Source organism: Gymnoscopelus microlampas (assembly GCF_963454915.1).
Source record: "Gymnoscopelus microlampas genome assembly, chromosome: 17".
Classification (NCBI taxonomy): Eukaryota; Metazoa; Chordata; class Actinopteri; order Myctophiformes; family Myctophidae; genus Gymnoscopelus; species Gymnoscopelus microlampas.
In genome coordinates this window covers 4192021-4217096 of record NC_139954.1, presented here as the reverse complement: position 1 = coordinate 4217096, position 25076 = coordinate 4192021, and the positions used below count along the sequence as shown (strand labels likewise).

General features: G+C 42.7%; 1 protein-coding gene across 1 annotated transcript in view; it reads right to left on the bottom strand.

The window, feature by feature from the left end:
* Positions 1-480: 480 nt before the first annotated feature.
* The window catches only part of rab3gap1 (RAB3 GTPase activating protein subunit 1), a 117973-nt gene continuing 93377 nt past the window's right edge, over positions 481-25076 (bottom strand). Inside the window, 4 exon segments of the mRNA XM_084084560.1 lie at positions 481-1166; positions 13157-13259; positions 22694-22809; positions 23284-23387. Coding sequence (XP_083940686.1) covers positions 927-1166; positions 13157-13259; positions 22694-22809; positions 23284-23387 — 563 coding nt within the window. The 3' untranslated portion in view covers positions 481-926.

Sequence of the window (25076 nt, the reverse complement as noted above, 5' to 3'; positions counted from 1 at the left end):
GAAAAGGAGCCACTAAACAACCAAACCATAGGAGGCATAGGGGTGGCGGCCATGTTCTGGTTCCATTGTTCCAGACCCCATTCATTTTTTCCAATAGAGATTTCCAAAAATATTTATATCAATTGATTTAAGCCTAGAATCAAGCCATCCAGGATCCTGGTGAATCATGAACATAAAACATTTGATTATGTGAAAACAATAATAACAAAAACATTATATGATGTACTATACTTAATAAATACCCTTTGTTTTGCGGTTTTCCCCAAAAAAAAAAATCACAGAATCAAACGTTTTATGGTCATAAATCACCAGGATCCAGGATTGGCTTGATTCTAGGCTTAAAGGATCTACACCATGAATTTAAAAAAATATATATATATATTTAATATCATATTGTTTATGGGGGGGGGGGGGGGGGTTGGAGCTGAAAAACGGGAGGGATTGTACCCTGACGTGACGTCACGTCAGGGACCAAATCAGTTTGGCCTGTTTTGAGACCAATTTACAGAAAACCCCAGATTTGCTGTGAAAGCCTGAGTATTCAAACTGGGATATTTTTGGGGGATAGAAGAGAGGTAGGGGAGACCACAAACACACAAAAAAAGAAGAGAAAGTTCAAATTCATGGTGTAGTCCCTTTAAAATAATTGCGACAAATATTTTTGGAAATCTCTATGGGGAAAATGGACGGGGTCTGGAACGATGGAACCAGAAAATGGCCGCCACTGCTGTGCCCTATAGCGACCACCTGCAGTGGACCGCGCTACAAACGCTCTCACGTCACTTATGCCCCGCCCCCTCCACTATCTGGCCCCTCCTCCTGTGTCTCGGCTTCCGGGGGTAAGTAAGTATGGATGGGTGGGTGGGGGTCAAGGTGGGTGTGTGTGTGTGTGTGTGTGTGTGTGAGGTTGGAGGTGGGGGGTGGTCTCAGAAGAAGGAGGTGTCCGAGGAGAAGGCCCCCGCCAGCCTGAAGTCCTCCCTCATCAGGACGCAGAAGAGGCGCTGGGGCAGGGCCTTGGAGTACGGCGCCGGGCGGGGCACGCAGGTGCGCAGGAGGACTTCCCGCCCCGCCGGGGGCGGGAAGTCGGGCACGTTGAGGCCGCCTCCCCCTCCGACAGGCTTTCTGTCCTCGCCCAATGGCTCGTCTAGTGGCGCCAGCAGGGCAGCCTGCAGGTTGGGGCACAGGGAGGGGAGGGGGGGTAAAGGTTTCCGTTGGGATGAATGAACAGAGACGAAGAGAAGAGAAGTACTGGTACGTTGTTTAACCCTTTGAGACCTGAAGCCGATTCTACATGTCTCCTAAATCCCAACAGTTTTCTGAAAAACCTATGTTTCTATATCAGTGGTTCTCAATCTTTTTCATGTCAAGGACCCCCAAAATTATATGTATTTGGCCGCGGACCCCCATCAAAATATATTGTTCCAGGGACCCCCCAGAAGCAAATATTTGAGTTAAAAATGTTCGCTTAAAAAATATATATATTCAAAGATATGCACACATTTTCGCGATTTTTCATAGCAGATCTACAAGCTCGTAGCGCGGCACTCGGTGCCACGCTATGAGCTTGTATATCTGCTATTTTTGAATAGCCCAAAGTGTAAAATAATGCTTTTTTAGCTCAAATCAAGAAGTGACACAGATGCGTTCCAGGTCTTAAAGGGTTAAAACAATGCTCGTTCCATGAAACACTGAGCCAGACGATCGCATGGATTAACCTATTTAGACCTGAGGGTTGATTCTACGACAGTTTTCTAAAAAAACGTATGTTATGCTATAATCAGTGGTTCTCAAACTCTTTCATAATTGTCAAGAACCCCCCAAAAAATATATGTATTTGGCCGTGGACCCCCCATCTCAAAATATTTTGTTCAAGGGACCCCCCCGGAGGCAAATATTTGAGTTAAAATGTTCGCGTTAAAATAATATAAGATTTGCACAAATTTTGACGATAAAAAAAAAAAGCAGATCTACAAGCTCGTGGCGCGGCACTTGGTGCCGCGCTATAAGCTTGTATATCGGCAAGTTTTTTTATAGACAAAGTGTTAAGTTAAAGTAATGCTTTTTAGCTCAAATCTAAAAATGATACAGATGCGTTTCCGGTCTTTATCATTTAAAGCAAAAAGAAACGACTAAAATATGACTTGTAAACTAAATGGAATTTTATTCAAAAGACTATGACTAGAACTAAATAAAAAATTGCTGTCAAAATCAACACTGGTACAAGCTAACACGTCACGACGGCGACACTTCGTCTCAAATAGAGGATCACTGATCTACAAGCTGACACTTTGTGTCAAGTAGAGGATCACTGATCTACAAGCTGACACGTCGTCTCAAGTAGAGGATCACTGATCTACAAGCTGACAAATCGTCTCAAGTAGAGGATCACTGATCTACAAGCTGACGCGTCGTCTCAAGTAGAGGATCAGCTCAACAGGTCGACAGACCACAGGGAGAGTTTTAATCTATTAGGATCCTAAGGTGTGTGTGGAGAGGAAGTCGTTTGACTCTGATTAAAGACGACAGAGGAGACTAGCTGGGGCTGAACTTGAAGGGAGAAGGGGTGAACGACCCAAACAACCCAATCTGTTTTTACCGAGGGGGAACCAATTGCGGAAAATTAAGCCGAGCTGATTACGAATTAGTGAATGCCTCCTCGCCTAAATCTCCCCTTAAATCTCACCTCGAGGCGAGGGCGGTTGGGAGGACAGGAACACAAAATAGGTTTGGGAGTGAAATGGATTTCTGTGTGCGTCCTGGATTGATGGGAGCGTTCTGATTGGGTGCAGGGTCCCCACACATTTTTAGCAATGAATTTCCAAAACTTTTCCAAAACTTTTCCAGAATGTTTAGCCCAATTTCCAGGCCTATATAACAATCATTCGGCGCAATAATGTGTCTCTTACTCCTATGTAGAATGCCCAAAGATAGGCAGTGTAGCAAAAATAAGGTTTGAGACATACATTAGGCTGCCGTCACACAGCCCGTTCGGCGAAAAACTACTTATGTTACATATTTTGTGTAATATTATTCATGTTTATGAAAATGTTTTGTTTTAACAAAATCAATAGCCAAAAACAATGCATAGCCAAATATTTTTCCAGGACCCTTGATAAATTCCAGGACCTTTGATGATGTTTGATCAATTTCAAACCTTTTCCAGTACTGGATTTTTTTTAATTTTTTTTCAAAATATTTCCAGGAATTTCATGACCGTGGGGACCCTGTGGGTGGGAGCGCGTTCAAACGTGGAGACGGGCCAACTAAAGCGCACATTGTTGCTGTCGGGCAGAAGACCTCTTATCTCCATATTTTAACAGTTTTTGCGCAAATAATCGCCCTATTTGATCACACAGCGTCACACAAAAGCTTCAAAAGTAGCAGATCTGCAAGCTCGAAACGCGACAACAAGCTTGTCGATCTGCTACTGCTATTTTGCTACTTTTTTGAACCCTGAAAAGTAACAGTTTTGGATATATGAGGTTTCCACCCGACAGAGACGATATACAAAGCTAGACTGGGATCAAACGCAAGCTACAGCTCTAAAACTCCGCCAATGGAAGCGGTGAGCTAAAAACAACCACACACAGCCAAGGAAAACATTCTGCAGTACAAACCTCCACGTCGACCAGAAAACCCTGCGAGCATATGGACGCATAAGACAACAACAACAACGACAGAAAAACAAATCGGCCAATTAACTTAAAGAGGGCAAGGCAGGCGGTTTGGGGAGGAAATGTGCTTTCTCTGCGGGGAGTAGGACTTTTTTTTTTTTGGGAGGAAAAGTTATTTTAATCCATTAAGATCGGGAACGCATCTCTGGATTTTTTCTTCAAAAATAGCAGATATACAAGCTCATAGCACGGCACCGAGTGAGCTTGCGGATCTGCTATTTTGTTTGAAAAATCGTGAAAATGTGTGCAAATCTTTGAGTATAGTATATATATTTTTAAAGCAAACATTTGTAACTTGAATCTTTGCTTCTGGGGGATTCTACAAATGTCTTCTAAATCCTGACAGTTTTTTTTTTTAAACTTATGTTTCTATATCAGTGGTGCTCAAACTTTTCCATGTCAAGGACCCCCCCAAAATGATATGTATTTAGCCGTGGACCCCCATCTCAAAATATTTTGTTCCAGGGACCCCCATGAAGCAAAGATTTTGAGTTACAAACGTTAAAAAATATAAATATATATTCAAATATTTGCACAAAATGTTGATGAGCTTGTAGATCTGCTATTTTTTAATAGCCAAAGAAAAGTGAAACAGATGCGTTCCCGGTCTTCATGGGTTAAAGAAAAGTGTAAACTGCCCTGAAGGCACTTGTCACTTTAGGAAGCCATTGATGGGAGGTGAAGGAATGACAGGGGACAGATTACTTTTTTTTTCCTCCGCTGGACGCTCCACTGTCCATTACTGGACTCTAAAATGACTGTAATCATCCTCTCTTCTCATGCGTCAGCAGCACCCAGAAGCACCGGTGAAGAGGGCGGACCGGACGGACGGAAAAAGGTGTCCTTCCGTCCGTCCGTGGAGCAGCACTCAGGGTGAGCGTGGCGTACACGCTTGCGTAACGTTTGAAACTTTGTATCTCCGTCATTTACTCTTACAAGAGTAGCCTGGGATCAAACACCATTTTCGGGTTTCCGATCCGGTCAGGCGGCCGGAACCGGCACAAGCCGGAACCAGGGGGGGGCCTGTTTATCACCCCAAAATAATTCCTCGCAATCAAGGGCATTTTGATTTTAGGGCCTTCCCGATGCGGCGTAGTTCAGCTTGCAGAAATAGTTTGTTTGGTATATCCATCCTTTTATTCCAACTCGTAGCGAATGGCGAGACTAAACTACTAGTTATACTCGATTTGGCATTCAAATGCTAACAGGGGGAACCAAAACAAAGCGGCGCCGAAAAACCGGAACCCGCACACACCCGGAACCAGAGGATTTCCCCCAGTAGGCGTGGCCTAGACCGGATCACACGGGTCATTTGATAACGAATACCAGGCTTTCCTCCGTGGCGGAAAGTCTGGTGGCGCGAGGTTACTACAAGAGTATCGGGGAAAAAGCACCTAAAATAGCCAGCTCCACAAGCTCGCAATGTGATTGTGACGCGTTCGTTGCGAGCTTGTGGGTCGGCAGGCCCGGCTAATGGTGGGCAGGTTGGGCAAATGGAACCAAAATGGACCCTCACTGGTCCATTTTGGGACCATTTGTACACTCTCAGTTAAATTGACACCGGCGTTTTTTTCCCGTGTAGATTGGGGGTCCGAGATATCAAAGACATGTATCAAATGGGGGGGCGGTCCACGGTCTAAATGCATATCCGACTAGGGGGGTCCTTGAACCAAAAAAAATAAAAGGTTGGAGAATCAATGTTATAGGGTTTGGGGGCGGGGCAAAAGAGGGGGGCGGGGGTGTGGGGCGGATAGAGAGCCAGTTTTGCTACAGTAAGTGGTTACCTCGTCACTGGTGAAGTCAGCCAGCTTGACATGGGTGAAAGAAGAAGGCAAGCAGCGTTGGGGAGAGAAAAACAAATGAAACACAACAGCAGAGAGAATGCAAAACCAAAAGCAAACAGACACACAGAGAGTCATCCATTAAAAGGAAGAGAGAGAGAGAGAGAGAGAGAGAGAGAGAGAGAGGGGGAGGGGCTCGACGACATCACCGGAGTCACATGGACAACATGTCCCCTTCACCGCAGTCACAACATCAGTGGTGCAAAGTAACTAAGTGCATTTACTCAAGTACTGTAAATGGTGCATTTATATAGCACTTCTATCCGAAGCGCTTTACATTGATTGTGCCATTAACCCATTCACACACACATTCATACACCGATGGCGGAGGAAACCATGCAAGGCACCAACCTGCTCATCGGGAGCAAAGGGGTTCAGCGTCTTGCTCAAGGACACTTCGACACTAACTCTAGGGGAGCGCCCCAGCCCGGGATCGAACTGGGAACCTTGCGGTTTTCCAGATCACTCTACCCGGCCACTCTACCCCTGAGCCACTGCCGCCCGGGCTATACCATGAATTTCATTTTTTTTTTGGTTTTTAGTATTTTTTGGGCTCCCCAGTGTCTCTTGTACCCCAACATTCAGTCATTCATTCTCATTTCAGAGATTTTCAGAATGGGCGTGTCTGAACAGGCCATTTCAGAATGTCAAGGCAAGTGACATCACTTGCCTTGACTTTGCATTGATGATGGCCAGACAGAATTGCTCAGTAGCTCCCCCCTGCCCAAAAGGACGTTTTGGTATTGCAGCTGAAAAAGCTTGGAATGACAGACAGTCAGATTGTGAGAAAAAATATCTGGATGTTTTTTAGGCTTACAACCTGTACTTTTACTTAAGTAAAAACATGAGAGTACTTTTTCCACCACTGGTCACAACATGCACATCGTCCAGCAAGGGCAACAATCACAAACACGCCATGCCAAAAGGAGCCACATAGTGACACTGGGGTTTTAGTGTGTGAGTGTGTGTGTGTGTGTGTGTGTGTGTGTGTGTGTGTGTGCGTGCGTGCGTGCGTGCGTGCGTGCGTGCGGAGGGGGGGAGGGCAATGAAATAAAAACAAACAAATCAAACATAGTTAAACTAGCCGCCAGCTGTCTGCTCAATTTCACAGTTCGAGGTCAGACTCGTCTCCGGCCCACGCTCCTTCTTCTCGTTCTTGGCCTTGTCTTTGTCTTTGTCTCTTTCTTTTCTTTTTCTGCTTTTTTCTTTAAGAAAAACTTGTATCATTTTACATACGGCCAATTTCACCTGACTTCCGCACGCTCGAGATAATTGCTTACTTTCTATTTAGAGCCTGGCAACGCACACAGCCCTATAATTTAACACTCTTGCGGTGTAAGAATGCAAAAAAAAAAAGAGGGGAAAAAAGGAGTGATATAAGAGGGGGAGGCGGGGGAGGAGAGAGAGAGGAAGGAAACGCGTTGTGCGCTCCCGTCATTGTAGCGGTGTATACGTGTATATACACGCCACACAAAACACAAGCACAGGCAACACAGGAGGGAGTCTAGCCAAGCATTCACTCCCTGTGTCTTTTTTAAGCTTTCGCTGTGTTTTTTTTTTTCTCCGTTTGCATTTTCGAAAGCAATTATTGCTGCGAGGAGGAGGAGGAGGAGGAGGAGCTGGAGGAGGAGGAGGAGGAGGAGGGTGTGGGGCTGGCGACGAATGTGTTGATGAACTCTTGTCTCTCGGGGCGACGCGTTTGTCAAGTATAGCCCATTCGATCCGGGAACGCGTCCGTGTGTCCATTTTAAGATTTCTTTGTGCTATTCAAAAACAGCAGATCTACAAGCTCATAGCGCGGCACCGAGTGCCGCGCTATGAGCTTGGGGGGGGGGGGGGTCCACAGACAAATACATATCGTTTTGGGTGGTCCTCGACATGAACAAAGTTTGAGAACCACTGATATTATAGCAAGTTGTTTTCAAAAGAAAACTGTTCGGATTTAGAAGACATTTGTAGAATCCCCCAGAAGCAAAGATTTGAGTAAAAAAACGAAACGCGATGTTAAACATATATTATATTCAAAGATTTGCACACATTTTCAAGATTTTTCCCCCCCCAAAAATTGCAGATCTACAAGCTTGTAGATCTGCTATGTTTTAAATAGCCCAAAGTATAAAATAATGGTTACGGCAACGAAAAAAACTAAAATGACACAGTATGCGTTCCAGGATTGAAAGGATTAAACTCACACTCTTAAACTGTTGCCGGGGAAATAAAGCGCTTCAGCGGCACTTCACTTCACTTCACATGCACCGAAGACTGGAGCCAGGCCCATGTGTATCGGTGTGGCTGACGACGTATCGGCCATCATTTGACCACATCGGTATCTGCAATTCATGCAGCCGACGTGTCCCGATGTTTAACCACTTAACCACATTCCCTGCCTTTGACGTAGATCATGACGTCATTTCAAATCCAACATGCATGTTTGTGGGCCCCCCGGCCGCCGCCAGTTGCCCATGTATGTATGTCCCAAAGGAACACTCACACTGTATCAAAGGAAGCGCTTGTAATAACCAAAAACGTGGAGAGAGAGAGAGGCAGACAGCTTTTAACACCATGCAGGGGGTAATTGTTGCAGACAAGCTGATTTGCATAACCAATAAGACATGCAGGCGGGGCGTCCACGGGCACCAGGTGTGTGTGTGTGTGTGTGTGTGTGTGTGTGTGTGTGTGTTTTCTTCTCTGTCATCTCAGATCATGCTAAATGAAACACACACACACACACACACACACACACATCTGTTTTCGCCCCACTTCTGCTGATCTTAACCCATTCAGATCGGGAGAGTATCCGTGTATTTTTTTTTTATTTCTTTAGCTATTCAAAAATAGCAGATCTACAAGCTCATAGCGCGGCACCGAGTGCCGCGCTATGAGCTTGTAGATCTGCTATTTATTTATTGTTTAAATCGTGAAAACGTGTGCAAATCTTTGAATATATATGTTTTTTAAAGCGAACATTTTTAACTCAATTCTTTGCTTCTGGGGGATTATACAAAATAATAATCAGTGGTTCTCAAACGTTTTCATGTCAAGGACCCCCCAAAATGATATGCATTTGGCCGTGGACCCCCATCTCAAAATATGTTGTGCCAGGGACCCCCAGAAGTAAAAAAAAAATGTTTTAAAAAATACATTCATATTCAAAGATTTGCACAAATGTTCTAGATTTTTCTATGAGCTTGTATCTGCTATTTTTGAATAGCCAAAGACATTTCTAAATGGCACAGATGCGTTCCCGGTCTTAATGGGTTAACAGAATAGGAGAGAGAGAGGTACAGTAGCAGAAAACAGCTTTGCTTGTGGTTTGCTGGATGCAGCCTCTTCAAGTAAAGTGGCCATCAGTGAAAAGTTGTTTTTTAAGGTAGACTCAGCAATGTCATGTAATACCTGCTTGAGGTTTTAAAGGAGTAGTTCGGGAGTAGACTCAATTGAGTCGCAAGTGCTGAAATGTCTTACCATTGAGGTAATAGAGCCGGCCTTCTTGCTCAGGGGATAAATTGTATCTTGACCATCAGGTCAAAATTCGTGTCAGATCCTGTGTCTAGGTGAGACATGACCTTTGACACGATCTAAGTGTCTCAATAGAAGAGCAGAGAGACAAAATACAACCACCCCAATTGTATAAGTTATGTTGTAGTTGACTATAGTTTGACTATACATATTGTTATACAGTATGTGCAGAACTCGCCACCAGAGCGCCCTTTTAACATTCTTCCACTGGAGGTGCTTCTCTGAGCCGACTGCGTGATGTCACCAATACCGTACTCTCGCGTAGCCAGACCACTAATACACAATCTCCGAATTGTCTGGAACTACGCCTCCCGAAATCCGAGGCAGGAAGCTGGCATCTGTTTGTCATTTCCGTTCACGAAACCCATTAAGACCTGGAACTGTGTCATTTTTAGATTTGAGCTAAAAAGCATTATTTTACACTTTGGGCTATTCAAAAATAGCAGATATACAAGCTCGTAGCGCGGCACCGAGTGCCGCGCTACGAGCTTGTAGATCTGCTATTTTTGAAAAATCGTGAAAATGTGTGCAAATCTTTGAATATATATATTTTTAAAGCGAACATTTTTAAAGGAGCTACACCATGAATTTAAAAAATAATAATAATATTTGATATCATATTGTTTATGTCCCTCAAACGTTTTTCAAAAGGTTTGAGCCTAAATCAAGCCTCAGATATACTCATTCCAACTAACTTCTCTCTGGCTTATAAAGCACTTTCACCTGCAATACCACATTGTCCTGTTTGGCACGGGGCGCTATTGAGCCAGTTTGTATGCATGTTATGTCCTGGTTCTGTGTGGAAAAAGTAAAAAAAAAAAATAAGAAAAAAATAAATAAAAAATAAAATAAATAAAAAAAAAAAATATTATTTTTTTTTTTGATTTTTTTTTTGGTTAGAACTGAAAAACGGGAGGAATTGTTCCCAGACGTGACGTAGGGTGGGGGAACAAATCTGACGGACTGTTTTCAGACCAATTTACATAAAAACCACAGATAGCCTATGAAAGCCTGCATGCTCGAAGTCGGGTATTTGTTGGAACAGAAGAGAGGTGGGGGAGACCAAAAACACACAAAAATGAAGAAAAAGTTAAAATTCATGGTGTAGACCCTTTAAAATAGAATCGTTGCTTCTATGGGGTTCCTGGAACAAAATATTTTGATGGGGGTCCGCGGCCAAATACATATCATTTTGGGGGTCCTTGACATGAAAAAGATTGAGCACCACTGATATAGAAACATACGTTTTTCAGAAAACTGTTGAGATTTAGGAGACGTGTAGAATTGGCTTCAGGTCTTAAAGGGTTAAGATACATTTGTGCGACCGTAAAGACGAAACGGAAGCGGGGAGGAGGCGTCACATTCGCTCCGTCGCTTGATCATTTTCAGAGCTTCCGTTGCACCTGACTGTTTGACCGGAAGCATTTGAACATTGTGGAGGGCAACAGTCTGGCCACTGCTGCAAACCTATCACGGTCCAATATGCAAATGAGCCACTTGCTGAAACCTGAAACCACTTTGCTTTGAGCAAGAAGCAGTGGTTGGTGGTGGGCGGGATGCAAGGCCTGTGACATTTGCATATCTGAATATTCATGGTTCCAGAATTTCTGAATGAGGGAGAAAAGAGTAGATGTGCTTCCAGCCCCGTTTCAGAGATGGAAACAAATAACCAAAACTTTTTTATGTAGGAAAATAATGTTGAACAAAATATGAATCATAGCAGAGCATTTTTGCATACTTTAAAATGTATCTGGAGGGGGACTTTAACCACATAAACTCTAGCATCCCTAATGTGGGTGTGACAATGTTGGCAAAGATAGCAGATCTACAAACACATGATGCGTCGCAACTCGACACATTGTGAGCTTGTAGATCAGTGATTTTTGGTGAAGAGAATTGTTGTAAAGGGAAAACAAGAATTGGCCTTGTATAGAACCTAGTATAGTACATAACTAGGTAGGTTTAACTGGTTAATTATTATTATTGTTATTATCATTAGTAGTAGCAGAACTGGTCAGTACTTTTATATCCACAACAGGCAACGTGAACTAGGGCACAAATGACTTCAGATTTTTTTTGCAAGTCGACTTGTCTGTCAATAAAGTGGAAGTCGTGTCGACGAGTAGTTTCATGGTGTCATCACATTGACACCAAGGGGGGAGGGGCCACACAGACTGCTGTCCAACAATAAGCAACAATGTATTAAAGGGAATACACCGTGAATTTCATTTTTTTTTTAAAGTTTTTTTGTATTTTTTGGGGTCCCCAGTGTCTCTTGTACCCCCAAAAATGTGTTTTTTTTAACATTCAGTCATTCATTCTCATTTCATGGATTTCCTGAATGGGCGTGTCTGAACAGGCCATCTCAGAATGGCAAGGATGCTGATGTAAGCAGCATTTCATAGCCTCGCCCCCTCATTTTCAGTCTCCACCTCTCAGTCTCCACCCCTAATATATTTGTTTTACATTCATGGTGTAGCCCCTTTAAATATCACTAACGTTAACAATGTACGGACAGTACAGTCAAGTGCAGAATGATTCAGGCCTGACTATAATACAGTGCAACGGGATGATTACTGCCAACAACAACATACAACATAGGTTTATACCTTAAATTGCTTGGTGACTTGAACTGCACATCAATGTGGGTAAACTGTAAGCCTGACGCACAATATATATATACGGTTTACAACGTTACAGCACATGCTGTAGCGTGTAACTACGAGTTTTAAGGTGCACCGGATGAATAAAAAATAATCACGGTTTTCGGTCATGTTATGAACGAGGAACTGTCTTTTGGCTTTAGACAGACAGGAGGCTGTGTCAGCGTGGACAGCTTGAGTTGACATTATAAATCATTGCGCAGTAGCCACGCCTACTAACCAATTTTTAAAAATATTTGTACAATACATTTTCCCCCACAAGGTCGGTTCAAATAAATGTCGATTTTAAATGTTTTTCTTTTTCTGCATTGAAGGAGCTTCCGCATTTCTTCCAGTCACTCAAGGAGGTCACATAATGGACAGACATTCTAGCTGTGAAAACATGGGCAGGCCTTTGTTGTCATGACATTGACAATGTGGCTGCAGTGTTGCACATGCTGTGTGTGTGTGTGTGTGCGTGCATGAGGCATGCAGGGGCATCTCCTGTGCTGATGTTCCTGTGCCTGCCTGCATACATGACTGCGTACTGATGTTTCCCGGTCTCCCGGTGTGCGCGCGCGTGTGTGTCTGTGTCTGTGTCTGCGTGTGCGTGTGCGTGTGTGTGTGTGCGCGTGCGCGTGCGTGTGTGTGCAAGCCCCCCTCAGGGCAAGGAGGCGACCGGTCGGTAGGAACAGTGAGCGTTCTGCCTGGGCTGCTGCTTGGAAGGCCAGCAGGTGAGCACGACGCCTCGACGTGACATCCTGAGACGCAGGCATTTAACCCATTAAGACCGGGAAAGCATCTGTGTCACTTTAAGATTTCTTTGGGCTATTCAAAAATAGCAGATATACAAGCTCATAGATCTGCAATTTTTTGGGGGGAAAATCGTGAAAATGTGTGCAAATCTCCAATATTTGCTTATAGGGGGGTCCCTGGAACAAAATATTTTGGTGGTCAAATACATATCATTTTGGGGGTCCTTGACATGAAAAAAAGTTTGAGAACCACTTATTAGCAATATACGTTTTTTTCAAAAAAGGTGTTTAGCAGACATTTGTAGAATCCCCATAAGCAAAGACTTGAGTAACAAATGTTCGCTTTAAAAAAACATACACACTCAATGATTTGCACACATTTTCGCGATAGAAAATAAATAAATAGCAGATCTACAAGCTCGTAGCGCGGCACTCGGTGCCGCGCTACGAGCTTGTAGATCTGCTATTTTTGAATAGCCAAAAAACATCTAAAAAATGACACAGAGATGCTTTCCCCCCCGGTCGCAAAGGGTTAATCGCTCCCTTCCCCCCAGTGGGTGGCGAGGTGGGCACACGGTAAAGGCAAACAGTGGAGAGTCCGTACGGTACGTGCCCGGGGTGGTTAAACACAGCGGTTGGAGCGTGTGAGCGTGTGAGGGAGGGAGGGAGGGAGGGAGGGGGGAACGGAGGAGAGGAGAGAGAGGTTGAACGAGAGGTTGCCTTACCCTCTGAGCGCTGACAAACAGCTTGTGGATGATGCAGCCAGCCGGCCCGCGGCCAGCTCCCATCACTGCCACCTCGGGTTCCTCCAGCAAGGAGCTGACAAACCTATAGGAGAGAGGAGGGAGGAGGAGAAAAAGAGTGAGAATAGGCTCTATGCACAGCAGCCATGTTGTGAAGACATTCACAGGTGTTACCAATGATACTAATGAAGGCTCTGTTCCATTTAGTGTAGCAGAGTGGTTCTCGGATTTTTCAATTTCCACCACCCCCATAACTCTGAGAGTGTACAAATGGAACCAAATGGACCCTTACGGGGCACTCTCAAAGTTACACACTCGTAAGGGGCCATTTGGAAACCCCTTAACTCATTCACTGCCACGTATTTCTGGCTGTGTTTGCCCACTGCCAGCGATTTAGTGTTTTTTATAAAATTGTTTACAAATTCACATATTTTTTTTCATTATGATCGCAAGTCCAGTCGTTTCTAAACACACAGGCGAGTCGTGCACGCCGCTCAGACAACAAACATTCCGGTCGGGGCGGAGCCCTTCTCCTCCAGCCCAGCGTTAAACAGCATGCATGGCCATGTGAACGGAAAACTCACTTACTTTTTCTACCTCGCCACAGACCTCGCTAAATCCCTTATGATCGTGTGTTCAACTGTTTGTAGACACACAGGGTAGTTGTGTGAGTGGCCCAGAGAAGAAATTTTCCATCGGCGACATTCCATTCCCTGGACCCACATTTTAGAGCCACTTGGTGTAACAGAGTGTCTCCAGTGAGCCAACATGCACAACATCAGCTCCCTGACTCTGTTTGACCAGAATGGAACAGAGCCTTCATTAGTATCATTGGTAACACCTGTGAATGTCTTCACAATATGGCTGCTGTGCATAGAGCCTATTGAGAGAGAGACAGAGAGAGGGCAGGAGCAACGGGAAAGAGGAGGGGAGGGGAGGGGAGGGAGTGAGTGAGAAGGAGAGGGGGGGCATACCAAAAGAGAGAGAGAGAGAGAGAGGGAGGAGAGGAGAGTGAAAGTCAATGGATGGAGGAGAGAGGTAAAGGGAGCATGGGAAGTGGACTAGGTCAATAGGTCACATCCACCTGGACTGTGATCGTAACTTGCAATGACAGCAGAAAAAAAAACACAGAAAAAAAACGACTTTAGAAAATGAATGTTGTTTCAAGAGCACGAAATCCTTAACCCATTCAATCCGGGAACGTCATTATAGATTTCTTTGGGCTATTCAAAAAATAACAGAGAACTACTAATGAGCTTGTAGATCTGCTATTTTTTTTAAATCTTTTTTGCAATTATTTTCTTTTAAAGCAAACATTTTAACTCAAATCTTTGCTTCTGGGGGGGTCCCTGGAACAAAATATTTTTGAGATGGGGGTCTGCGGCCAAATACATATCATTGTTGTTTGGTCGCTATATCAGTGGTGCTCCAACTTCCAAAATTATATTTATTTGGCCACAGACCCCCCAATCTCAAAATATTTTGTTCCAGGGACCTCCAGAAGTAGAGATTTGAGTTAGAAATATTTGCATAAAAAAAATACGTATATTCAAAGATTTGCACAAATTTTCATGATTTTTCAAAAAAGTTGCACATCTACAAGCTCATAGCGCGACACTCTGCTTGTAGATCTGCTATTTTTTGAGTAGCCAAAAAAAATCTAAAATGACACAAATGCGTTCCTGGTCTAAATGGATTAAGGCCCCCTTGAAACATCACATGCTTGCAAAGGTATCCTTCCTCATAATTTTGAGAGGATCGATACCCTGATGATTCAAATAAAGACAACTTTTCTAAAACACAAGGCTCACAAATATTTGGATCATGTCTCAGTGATGTTTTATAGCTCTGAGCGTTTTGCCTCAGATGTAAAATGGTACAATAGTTGATGTTTGGTGACAGTGAACCTGACAGCATGCCAAGGACTTTGGTGATAAATGTATACTCTGTCATTATGACCGTGTTTGCTTGCCGAAAATAGTAGATCAATAGTGTATAACAGTAGATCAAACAAGCTCACATGTTGCAAGCTTTTAGATCAGCTATTTCCGTTGAGTGACACAGTGGGACGACAAAGTATAACCCAGACATAAAAAGATAAAAGTATAGAGTAAAGCATTGGTTCTCAAAGTGGGGTCTGGGGACCCCTAGGGGTTCCAGGGGGTCCCCAGCAAAAGTAGTTGATATAGCGTCAATCATTTTAACCACTTTATGCATTTATATGTTGGCTATTCAAAGATAGCAGATCTACAAGCGCACAGTGCGTGACTTCGTGGAAAAAGTACTCACACTTTAATAAAAGTATCAATACTGAAATGTAAAAAATACTCTGTTACAAGTAAAAGTAAGGTATTCAAAATTTGCTTGAGTCAAAGTAAAAAAGTATTGGTATCAAAATGTACTTTAAAGTACCAAAAGTAAAAGTACTCATTATGCAGAAGGTCCCATTTCACAAGTTTTCAAATGTGTAAAATGTATAAAAGTCCTTTGAAAATCGCCGATCTACAAGCTCACAACGCGTCGTGAGCTTGTAGATCAGCTATTTTATAATTGCCAAAGTACAGTATATACTGTATATAAGTGGTCTTGTAATAATTATCAAAATCTACAAAGTAACTAGTAACTAAAGTTATCAAATAATTATAGTGAAATAAAAGTACAATATTTGTCTCTGAGATGTAGCGGAGTAGAAGTAAAAGTATTGAATATTGGAAATACTCCAGTAAAGTAAAAGTACCTCAAAATTGTACTTAAGTACAGCACTTGAGTAAATGTACTTACAGTAGTTACTTTCCACCACTGCTGGTTTTAGACAAAGGCTGGAATGAGCGGCTGCATAAAGAGCCAGTATATCTCAATAGGATAAATAAGGGTTTGTTTTTTTACCCAACTGTGAATAATGCAAAGCTAACTCTAGTGGAGTCCCAGAATAAAAACACAATAGCTGGAAATGAGCATAATGGGCGCCCTTCAAAACCCATTAGTGCAATAGCAGTCTGTTTCTCCAGTCAAAATGGTTATGGCTGGAAAAAGGGTTATTAGTGTGGTTGCCCTAACAGGGCAACCAGACTATAGTACTCTATACACTTTCTTCCACTTCAAGATAAACAATATTTCGAACCGCATCTCCTCCCACAGTTTTTATCCCCTAATGTTGTGCCATATATCAAAATGACCATCTAAATCGGGAATCGTGCGCTTGTATTTTGCTAAGAGATTGGTTAAATAGTTTAATTGATATTGATTTATTAGTGCATTAAATTCACCCATCCACTTTAATGGAAAAGTGAAAAAACTCAAATTCAAGTATTTTTTTCTCAGAAACCGTAAGAGCTAGAGTTACCAGATTTGGAGGAAAAATTCATAATATTGTCCGAAATTAATGAAAAAAATATCACACCATTCGGCCTCATGGTGGCGCTATAACAGCCCCCTTTACGTTTTGGCCTGTAACTCTTGAACCGTAGGTCCGAAAATCAAAATTTCTTTTCACCTGGATTCCTTGGGTCACGACGCATCTCCCCATATAGGTCACGTCCATTTGCGTCAGGATAGATTTTTTGATATTGATTTATTAGTGCATTAAATTTCCCCATCCACTTTAATGGGAATTGCAAAAACTCCCATTCAAGTATTTTTTTCTCAGAAACCGTAAGAGCTACAGTTACCACATTTGGAAGGGAGGTTCATAATTTAGTCCAAAATTATTAGAAAAATAATTACACCAATCGGCCACATGGTGGCGCTATAACAGCCCACTTTACCTTTTGGCCTATAACTCTTGAACCGTAGGTCGTAAAATCAAAATTTCTTTTCACCTGGATTCCTTGGGTCCCGACGCATCTCCCCATATAGGCCACGCCCATTTGCGTCAGGATAGATTTTCCGCCATTTTGAATTTCCTTCAAAACACACTTTTTGCTCCTTTTCCTTCAAATTTTGTCCTAATCTCACACAAATCGGTACACATGATCTATGGACCCATGCGGTAAAGATATCCAAACGGCATTTTGATTGTCCTTACCGTTCGTCCGTAAATGGCTTCCAAAGTTAGCGGGAGGGGCCCGTTTGACCAAAAATGCCATAAATCACGAACGAAACGTCCGGTCAATCCCAAATTTGAATCACATGTCGAGAGTGGTATACTAAACCAATCCCCAAAAGCATTTCTACTTTGATCCATAGGGGGCGCCACGAATGCTCAAAATGTAACCGTTTGATGCAAAAACCTTATTTTGGGGGGATCGATCCTCTCAAAATGAAACGCAAGCGATCTCAGGAGTGACGACACAATGTAATTGGCGCAGCCTCCGACAATATTCCTCCCGGCGTATTCCTCGAGTCCCGGCGGCCGCGACCCGCGACCGGCGTCGGCGCAACCACACTCTGCAATTTCCCCGGAATTGCGACGCGTCTAGTTTATTTCTTGCATTCCATAAGAGAGGTGAATTTTAAAGAAGCCATACTGTGTATGTACGGAGGGCTTAACATGGTAAGGACCTTAACTGTTAAAAAAAACATACTTCTCATATAGAGAGCCGTCCTGAATCAATTTGCCATCACTCTCAGTGGTGGAAAAAGTACTCGCATGTTTTACTTAAGTAAAAGTATCGATGCTGCAATATAGAAGTACTCTGTTACAAGTAAAAGTCTGGAATTCAAAATGTACTTGAGTAAAAGTAAAAAAGTATTGGCATCAAAATGTACTTAAAGTACCAAAAGTAAAAGTACTCATTTTGTACTCATTTCAAGTTTGCAAATGTATAAAAATCTTTTGAAAATAGCCGATCTACAAGCTCACAATGCGTCGCATCGCGACGCATTGTGAGCTTGTAGATCGGCTATTTTCAAATGGCCGAAATGTATATAGGGCTGAAGTGGTTGATGTGTATGTTTTGTAATAATAATCAAAATCTACAAAGTAACTTGTGACTAAAGTACAATACTTGAGTAAATGTACTTAGTTACTTTCCACCACTGGTAAGGACCTTAACTGTTAAAAAACATACTCCTCACATAAAGAGCCTTCCTGGCTCAATTTGTCATCACACTCTTTTTGTTTATTGCCTTGTCGACCGATTCATACTTTGTCAGACGACGGACAATAGCACAGAAAATAGCAGATCTACAAGCTCACAACGTGTTGCATCAGCAACACGTTGTGAGCTTGTAGATCGGCTATGTCATATGACAAAGTATAAATCCGTCATAATTTAGTCGGTGCCGCTTTGCCCCGCCTACAGAGCACCTTGCTCACACAATGGAGTATTTTCGGTTACTTCCACGTTTCTCCTACATTAATCTACATTAGCTTTAATGAACCATTTCAAAAAATATTGTTAAGTACATAAAATAGATATAAGATGCAGAAGTAAAAAGGAAATAGCTTTCAGTGTTATTTTTGAATGGATTTCAGGCCCAATACAAGGAGCTTTTTCCAAGGCATTTTAATGATGTATAATTGCATGGGGAATTTGATTTGCGGGAGGATGGTGAACATCATCACCTACCCCCTCCTGACAGAAGCACCTGAACAGGGACAACCAGAGTGCTCCAGGGCCAGCCCTGGGTGTCCTCTTAATGAGGCCAGCCATTTGCACGTGTAGGTGTGTGTGTGTGTGTGTGTGTGTGTGTGTGTGTGTGTGTGTGTGTGTGTGTGTGTGTGTGTGTGTGTGTGTGTGTGTGTGTGTGTGTGTGTGTGTGTGTCCTCACGGGCCCTGAACACTAATGAACCGTAAGGGTCTCTCCTGATAAAAAAAAATGTTCCTGTCTTTCTAAGGCGGTGGTTCTTAAATGTTTAACCCATTGATACCTGGAACGCTTCTGTGTCACTTTAGATGTCTTTGGCTATTCAAAAATAGCCAAAGACATTTTTCAAAAATAGCAGATATACAAGCTCATAGCGCGGCACTCGGTGCCGCGCTATGAGCTTGTATATCTGCTATTTTTGAAAAATCGCGAAAATATTTTTAAAATATTTTTTTCTGAAAAATTGTTAGGATTTAGATTTTTTTTAGACACGGCCTCAGGTCTTAAAGGGTTAAATAAAAATGTTTGGACATTTTTTAATATTTTGGATTTATTTTTTAACAAATCGTCTCTTCTGGGGGTCCTTGGCACAAAACATGTTGTGAGGTGAGGTGGTCTTGCGGCCTATAAATACATATCCATTTGGGGGTCCTCGACTTGAAAACGTTTGGGAACCACCGCTGTTCTAAGGGGTTCAACAAGGCGACTACGGTGGCTCATTGCGGCCATGTGGGATTTTGTTTTCTGCTTGGGTACGTGGTTATTACGACGATGTTTATGTCGTAATAACCACATCTCCATGTCGTTTTTTTACCACATAAAGATGTCATTTTTACCACATAAGATGTCGTTTTAACAACATAAGATGTCATTATTACGATGTCGTAATTACCACATAAACGTCGTTATAACGACCCAAGCAGAACAAAAAACCCCCACATGGCAGCAATGAGCCACGGTAAGCGACAGCAGCAGCACAGTGGATGAACATCCGTCACTCAGCATACAGACGCTTATTGTGTCAAAACTTTAGTGCCGACAGAAAAACTAATGATAAGAACCACCTGCCCTGTACAGTGTCCACTACACACTTAACCCATTAACTCATTCACTGCCAAGGACGACTTATGACGAGACATTGTCCAAACGCCTCTCACTGCCAGGGACGACTTATTCTTCTTTTTTTTTTTTTTTACACCCGTCGAGTGCCATAAACGAGAATCTACGTGTTTTCAAATTATTATTATTATTTATTTATTTCCACAAGGGGCGCTCTAACGCAACTTAGAAATGATCCTAGGTCCCTGTAAAATGGAATGGACGGATGTGACATGAGCCCCAAAAAACGTCTCTTCCGTCCGCTCCAATGACTTGGAGAAAAAGGTCCATATCTCCAGACTTTTTTGCAGCGGTGAAAACAAGCCATTTTCGCCGGGCGATCTCGGCAATGGCGGATCGCATTAGAAATTATTGTTCCAGTCGTTAAGACGGGACACTCGACCATCGCCCAGACACCCTTTTGTTTAAAACCGGGTCCTCGTAGAAATGTCCTGAAGAGACCAAGGGTTAATCTTAATGTAGTTAACCACTTATACTTAGCTGACCGGGGTCCCCCAGAGCTCTATCCTAGGTCCGCTAGTATTTCTGTCTACAACAACAACAAAAAAAACACCAAAAATGGCAGATCTACAAGCTCACAATGTTGTGAGCTTGTAGATCTGTCATGTTCACCACAGAATAGGCCCCCCCCCAAAAAAAAAGAAACACCATTAGATATCACACACACACACACACACACACACACACACACACACACACACACACACACACACACATGTATGTAGGTGCATACGCATCACCCTCAAATTCTTCTCGTTATTAAAAGCTGACACAGGCTGGGGGGGGGGGGGCGTTGGGGAGAAGAAGACAATGATGTGTTCAAACTGGACTTTTAATAAAAGGTTCGCTGGCTATAGAGGGTGAAGGTGGCAGAGAGAGGGCACCATCTCCACACCCCCCTCCCCCTCACACCCCCCACACACACACACACACACACACACGTGTCCATTCAAAATGACTTCTCACGCTGTCTGTTTGCCTAGCATTTCGTCTCCGTCGGGTGGAAACCTCATATGTCCAAAAACTGTTAACTTTTCAGGATAGAAATTAAAAAAACAAAGCAAAAGCAAAAGTAAGCAGATCTACAAGATGATAACGCGCCGTTTCTCGCAGCGTTGTCGAGCTTGCGGATGTGCTACTTTTGGTACTTTTTGTGTGACGCTTAATAGGATGATCAAGAAGGGCGTTAATTTACGGGGGAAAACACACACACACAACAAGTTAGAATAATGGAGATAAGAGTTTTCTGGTCCCCGACAGCAACGATGTATTAGCTGGTCTCCTCGGCTTGCTGGCTCCCCGGTAGGAGAGCCACGCTATGTCTGATGAAATGAAAGCAAGAACCCGGCGATATTAACCCGTTTAGACCGGGAACGCGTCTGTGTGTCATTTTAAGATTTCTTTGGCTGTTCAAAAAAATAGCAGATCTACAAGCTCATAGCGCGGCACCGAGTGCCGCGCTATGAGCTTGTAGATCTGCTATTTTTTGAAAAATCGTGAAAATGTGTGCACATCTTTGAATATGTATATTTTTTTAAAGCAAACATTTGTAACTCAAATCTTTGCTTCTGGGGGATTCTACCAATGAAAAAACAACGTATGTTGCTATAATATCAGTGGTGCTCAAACTTTTTCATGTCAAGGACCACCATCTGAAAATATTCTGTTCCAGGGACCCCCTTCCCAGAAGCAAAGATCTGAGTTAAAGATGTTCGCTTGAACAAAAAAAAAATATATATATATATTCAAAGATTTCACTATTTTTCAAAAAAAATGCCGATCTACACGCTCATGCCGCGCTATGAGCTTGTAGATCTGCTATTTTTGAATCTCAAAATGACACAGACGCGTTCCCGGTCTTAATGGGTTAATAAAGAGACAGACAGGTCGGGGGGGGGGGGGGGGGGGGGAGAAGGTACGCAGAGAGGGAGAGGAGGTTGTAGAGGAGAGATGAATACAATATGTCTGCCACAGGGAGGCAGGCCCCTCGCTGCATAAAATAAATAATAAAATAAGCTGACGTCTCATACGAGAGCTAATGTAAAAAAAACTCCACTGAGTCAAATCCAGTTGAAAGTTCATTCTCCTGAGAGCCATGGGCTTGTGATTCAGACACCGGTGGTGGGTGTTGAGGAACGACCAGGGCGTGCCCCCCCCTGTTCACCTGATATACCATACATAAAACATGAGGAGTCCAACCTTCGGTTGTATTACTTGCAAAGGGGCCTACACCTCTACTTATGCTGCTACGTCTGTCCAATTCTCTGGGATTTTCATGGGGAGCTGTTGATGCTGTACAGTCGAGGTTCAATTTGTAAAAAAAATAATAAAAAATAAGATAAAATAAGACAGAAGTAGGGGGACATTTTTTTAACCACTAAAGCCCAAATATACTATGACAAATGGCAAAAATAGCTGATATGTAAGCTCACATCTTACAATTTATTTTTGTCAGATCTTTTGAACATTTGCCAAAGATAGGGATGCCAGGGTAGTCGGTAAAAGTTTGTACTCCTTTTTAATTAAATTGTTAAAATTGTGATATTATCAAATATAAATATCAATTGCCATGTATTTAATTCAGACTGACCAGTTATTCCCCACCGGCAATAAAAGTGTATATGGGGTTAATAACCTAGTGTAAATGGGGGGTGTTTCAAAAGTGATGCGCATGTCAGGTTTCTTTTTAAACCCATCCTACCCGACCCTAAAAATTAAAAAAGTGCTAATCAACGACCTGAACCCGACCCAAACATCTTTTTGTGGGCGGGGTTGACCCGCTCGAACCCGTCATAAGGGTCTGTCTAGAAGTGTGTGTGTGTGTGTGTGTGTGTGTGTGTGTGTGTGTGTGTGTGTGTGTGTGCCACTTACTTCTCTAGGTCCTCCTCCTCGTCTCCTCTCTCACCCTTGCCGATGCCGAACTTGGCCTTGAGCGACCGGGCGCGGGCGATGACCGTCTCCACCCCCATCAGCTGGCTTATCACATCCTGCGAGGCCAGAAGAAGGAACGTAAAACGTTTTACACCTGTTACACCGGCAAACCTGTGACAATATAAAATAGCCGATCCGCTATTTTTTGAGTGGTGCCAACCACTCCTATAGATGACTTTGTCCGTGTGTGTGTGTCCGTCCGTGTGTCCGTATGTTTGAGCACGAACTCTGCATGACCTCAACAGCTGCGGCTGATTGCAACACAAAGATGCAACCAGTTACACTAATTATACACAAACAGGAGTGCAACACACACACACGCGCGTGCACACACACACACTTTTGAGTAAAAATACTTACACTGAGTAAAAATACTTACACTGAGTAAAAATACTCAAAATGAGTAAAACTACGTAGAAGATGTTAAAATGAGTAAAAACACGTAAAAGTCACGATAGGCACCACTCTCTTCACACTGGGTGGGATTTTTTTTTGTTGCAAAGGTTCCCCCCCACAGATTCTTCACTGACCTCCAGCTTCTTGAAGTCTGGACTCGGGTGACGGAGCAGCTTGCTGGCATGAGAGGTGGCCTGCTGGATGGCCTTCTTCACCGACTCAATGTCTTCCCCCGCCACTGGAAACCACAAAAAAACATACGGTTTTAACCCATTAAAAACTGAAGCGGATTCTACATGTCTCCAAAATCCCAACGGTATTCTGAAAAACGTATGTTTCTATATCTGGTGCTCAATCTTTTTCATGTCAAGGACCCCAAAAATTATATGTATTTGGCCGCGGAAATATTTCGTTCCAGGGGGTCCCAGAAGCAAAGATTGGAGTTAAAATGTTTCGCTTTGAAACAATATATAATCAAAGATTTGCACATATTCACACAATTTTTCAAAGATCTACAAGCTCGTGGCGCGGCACTCGGTGCCGCGCTACGAGCTTGTAGATCTGCTATTTTTGAATAGCCAAAGTGTAAAATAATGCTTTTTAGCTCAAATCAAGAAATGACACAGATGCGTTCCAGGTCTTAATGGGTTAATTCTACCAGTGTGTGTGCCAGCATACAGTACATACTACACTCAACCAACACAGGAAAACAACGAGAGGTACAGTATGTGTCTGTATCAAGGAGGTAGAAGTTGGTTTACTGCTGTTGGGTTTAGGCTGGTCTCTTGTCAAATTCAATATGATGGTGGAATCCATGCCATTGTACTAGTGGGCTGTACAATGTTAGAGTTGTCGCCTGAACAGGTACATATTCAACATTTGGGGGGGTGGGGGGATACATTTCGATCCTTGTTTTCTATGAAACATGATGACAGGTCAATAGTTATTCAGGTTGGGATTTTGTACCAACTTGGTTTGGTTGCATATTCTGCAGAAATCAGTATGAATAGTCACTTGCATGGTAGAATTATGGACAGGAATGGAAGAGAAGAGGATGTCACTCATACCCTAATTTATGTTTTTTGGCTATTCTGAAATAGCCGCTCTACGAGCTTGTAAGATCTGCAGTTTTGGAATAAGATTCTTCTAAGAATTCTAAGATTTTTTTTTTTATGTTTAACATTTTTGAGTGTTGACGGCTCAGCAACTCCAGTTCAACAATGACATCTCGACAGATGCAGTGCCAGCAGTGAAACAATAAGCGCAACATTATTTATACGACAATAAGTCATGTTTGTCATAACTTAACTCATTAAGACCGGGAACGCATCCGTGTCATTTTTAGATTTCTCTGGGCTATTCAAAAATAGCAGATCTACAAGCTCACAGCGCGGCACCGAGTGCCGCGCTACAAGCTTGTAGATCTGCTATCTATTTTGAAATCATTACAGAAACATTTGTAACTCAAATATTTGCTTCTCGGGATTCTACAAATGTTTTCTGAATCCTACGTTTTTTTTGAAAAACATGTTTCTATATCAGTGGTTGTGGTTCTCAAACCTTTTCATGTCAAGGACCCCCAAAATGATATGTATTTGGCCGCGGACCCCCATCTCAAAATATTTTGTAATAGGGACCCCCCCAGAAGCAAATATTTGAGTCAAACATTTTTCCTTTAAAAAAAATTATATATACAAATATTTCCACACATTTTCATTCATAGCGTGGCACTCGGAGCTTGAATCACTGCTATTTTTGAATAGCCAAAGAAATCTTTACATGACACAGATGCTTTCCCGGTCTTAATGGGTTAACAACATTTTATGAGTTATACAATGACATACTTTTTGCAAATCAAACAAAAAAACAAGTCTGTGCTTTGCTCATTTCTGGTCTCCAGTTTTAGGTGGTGGAGATCCCAGGCGCA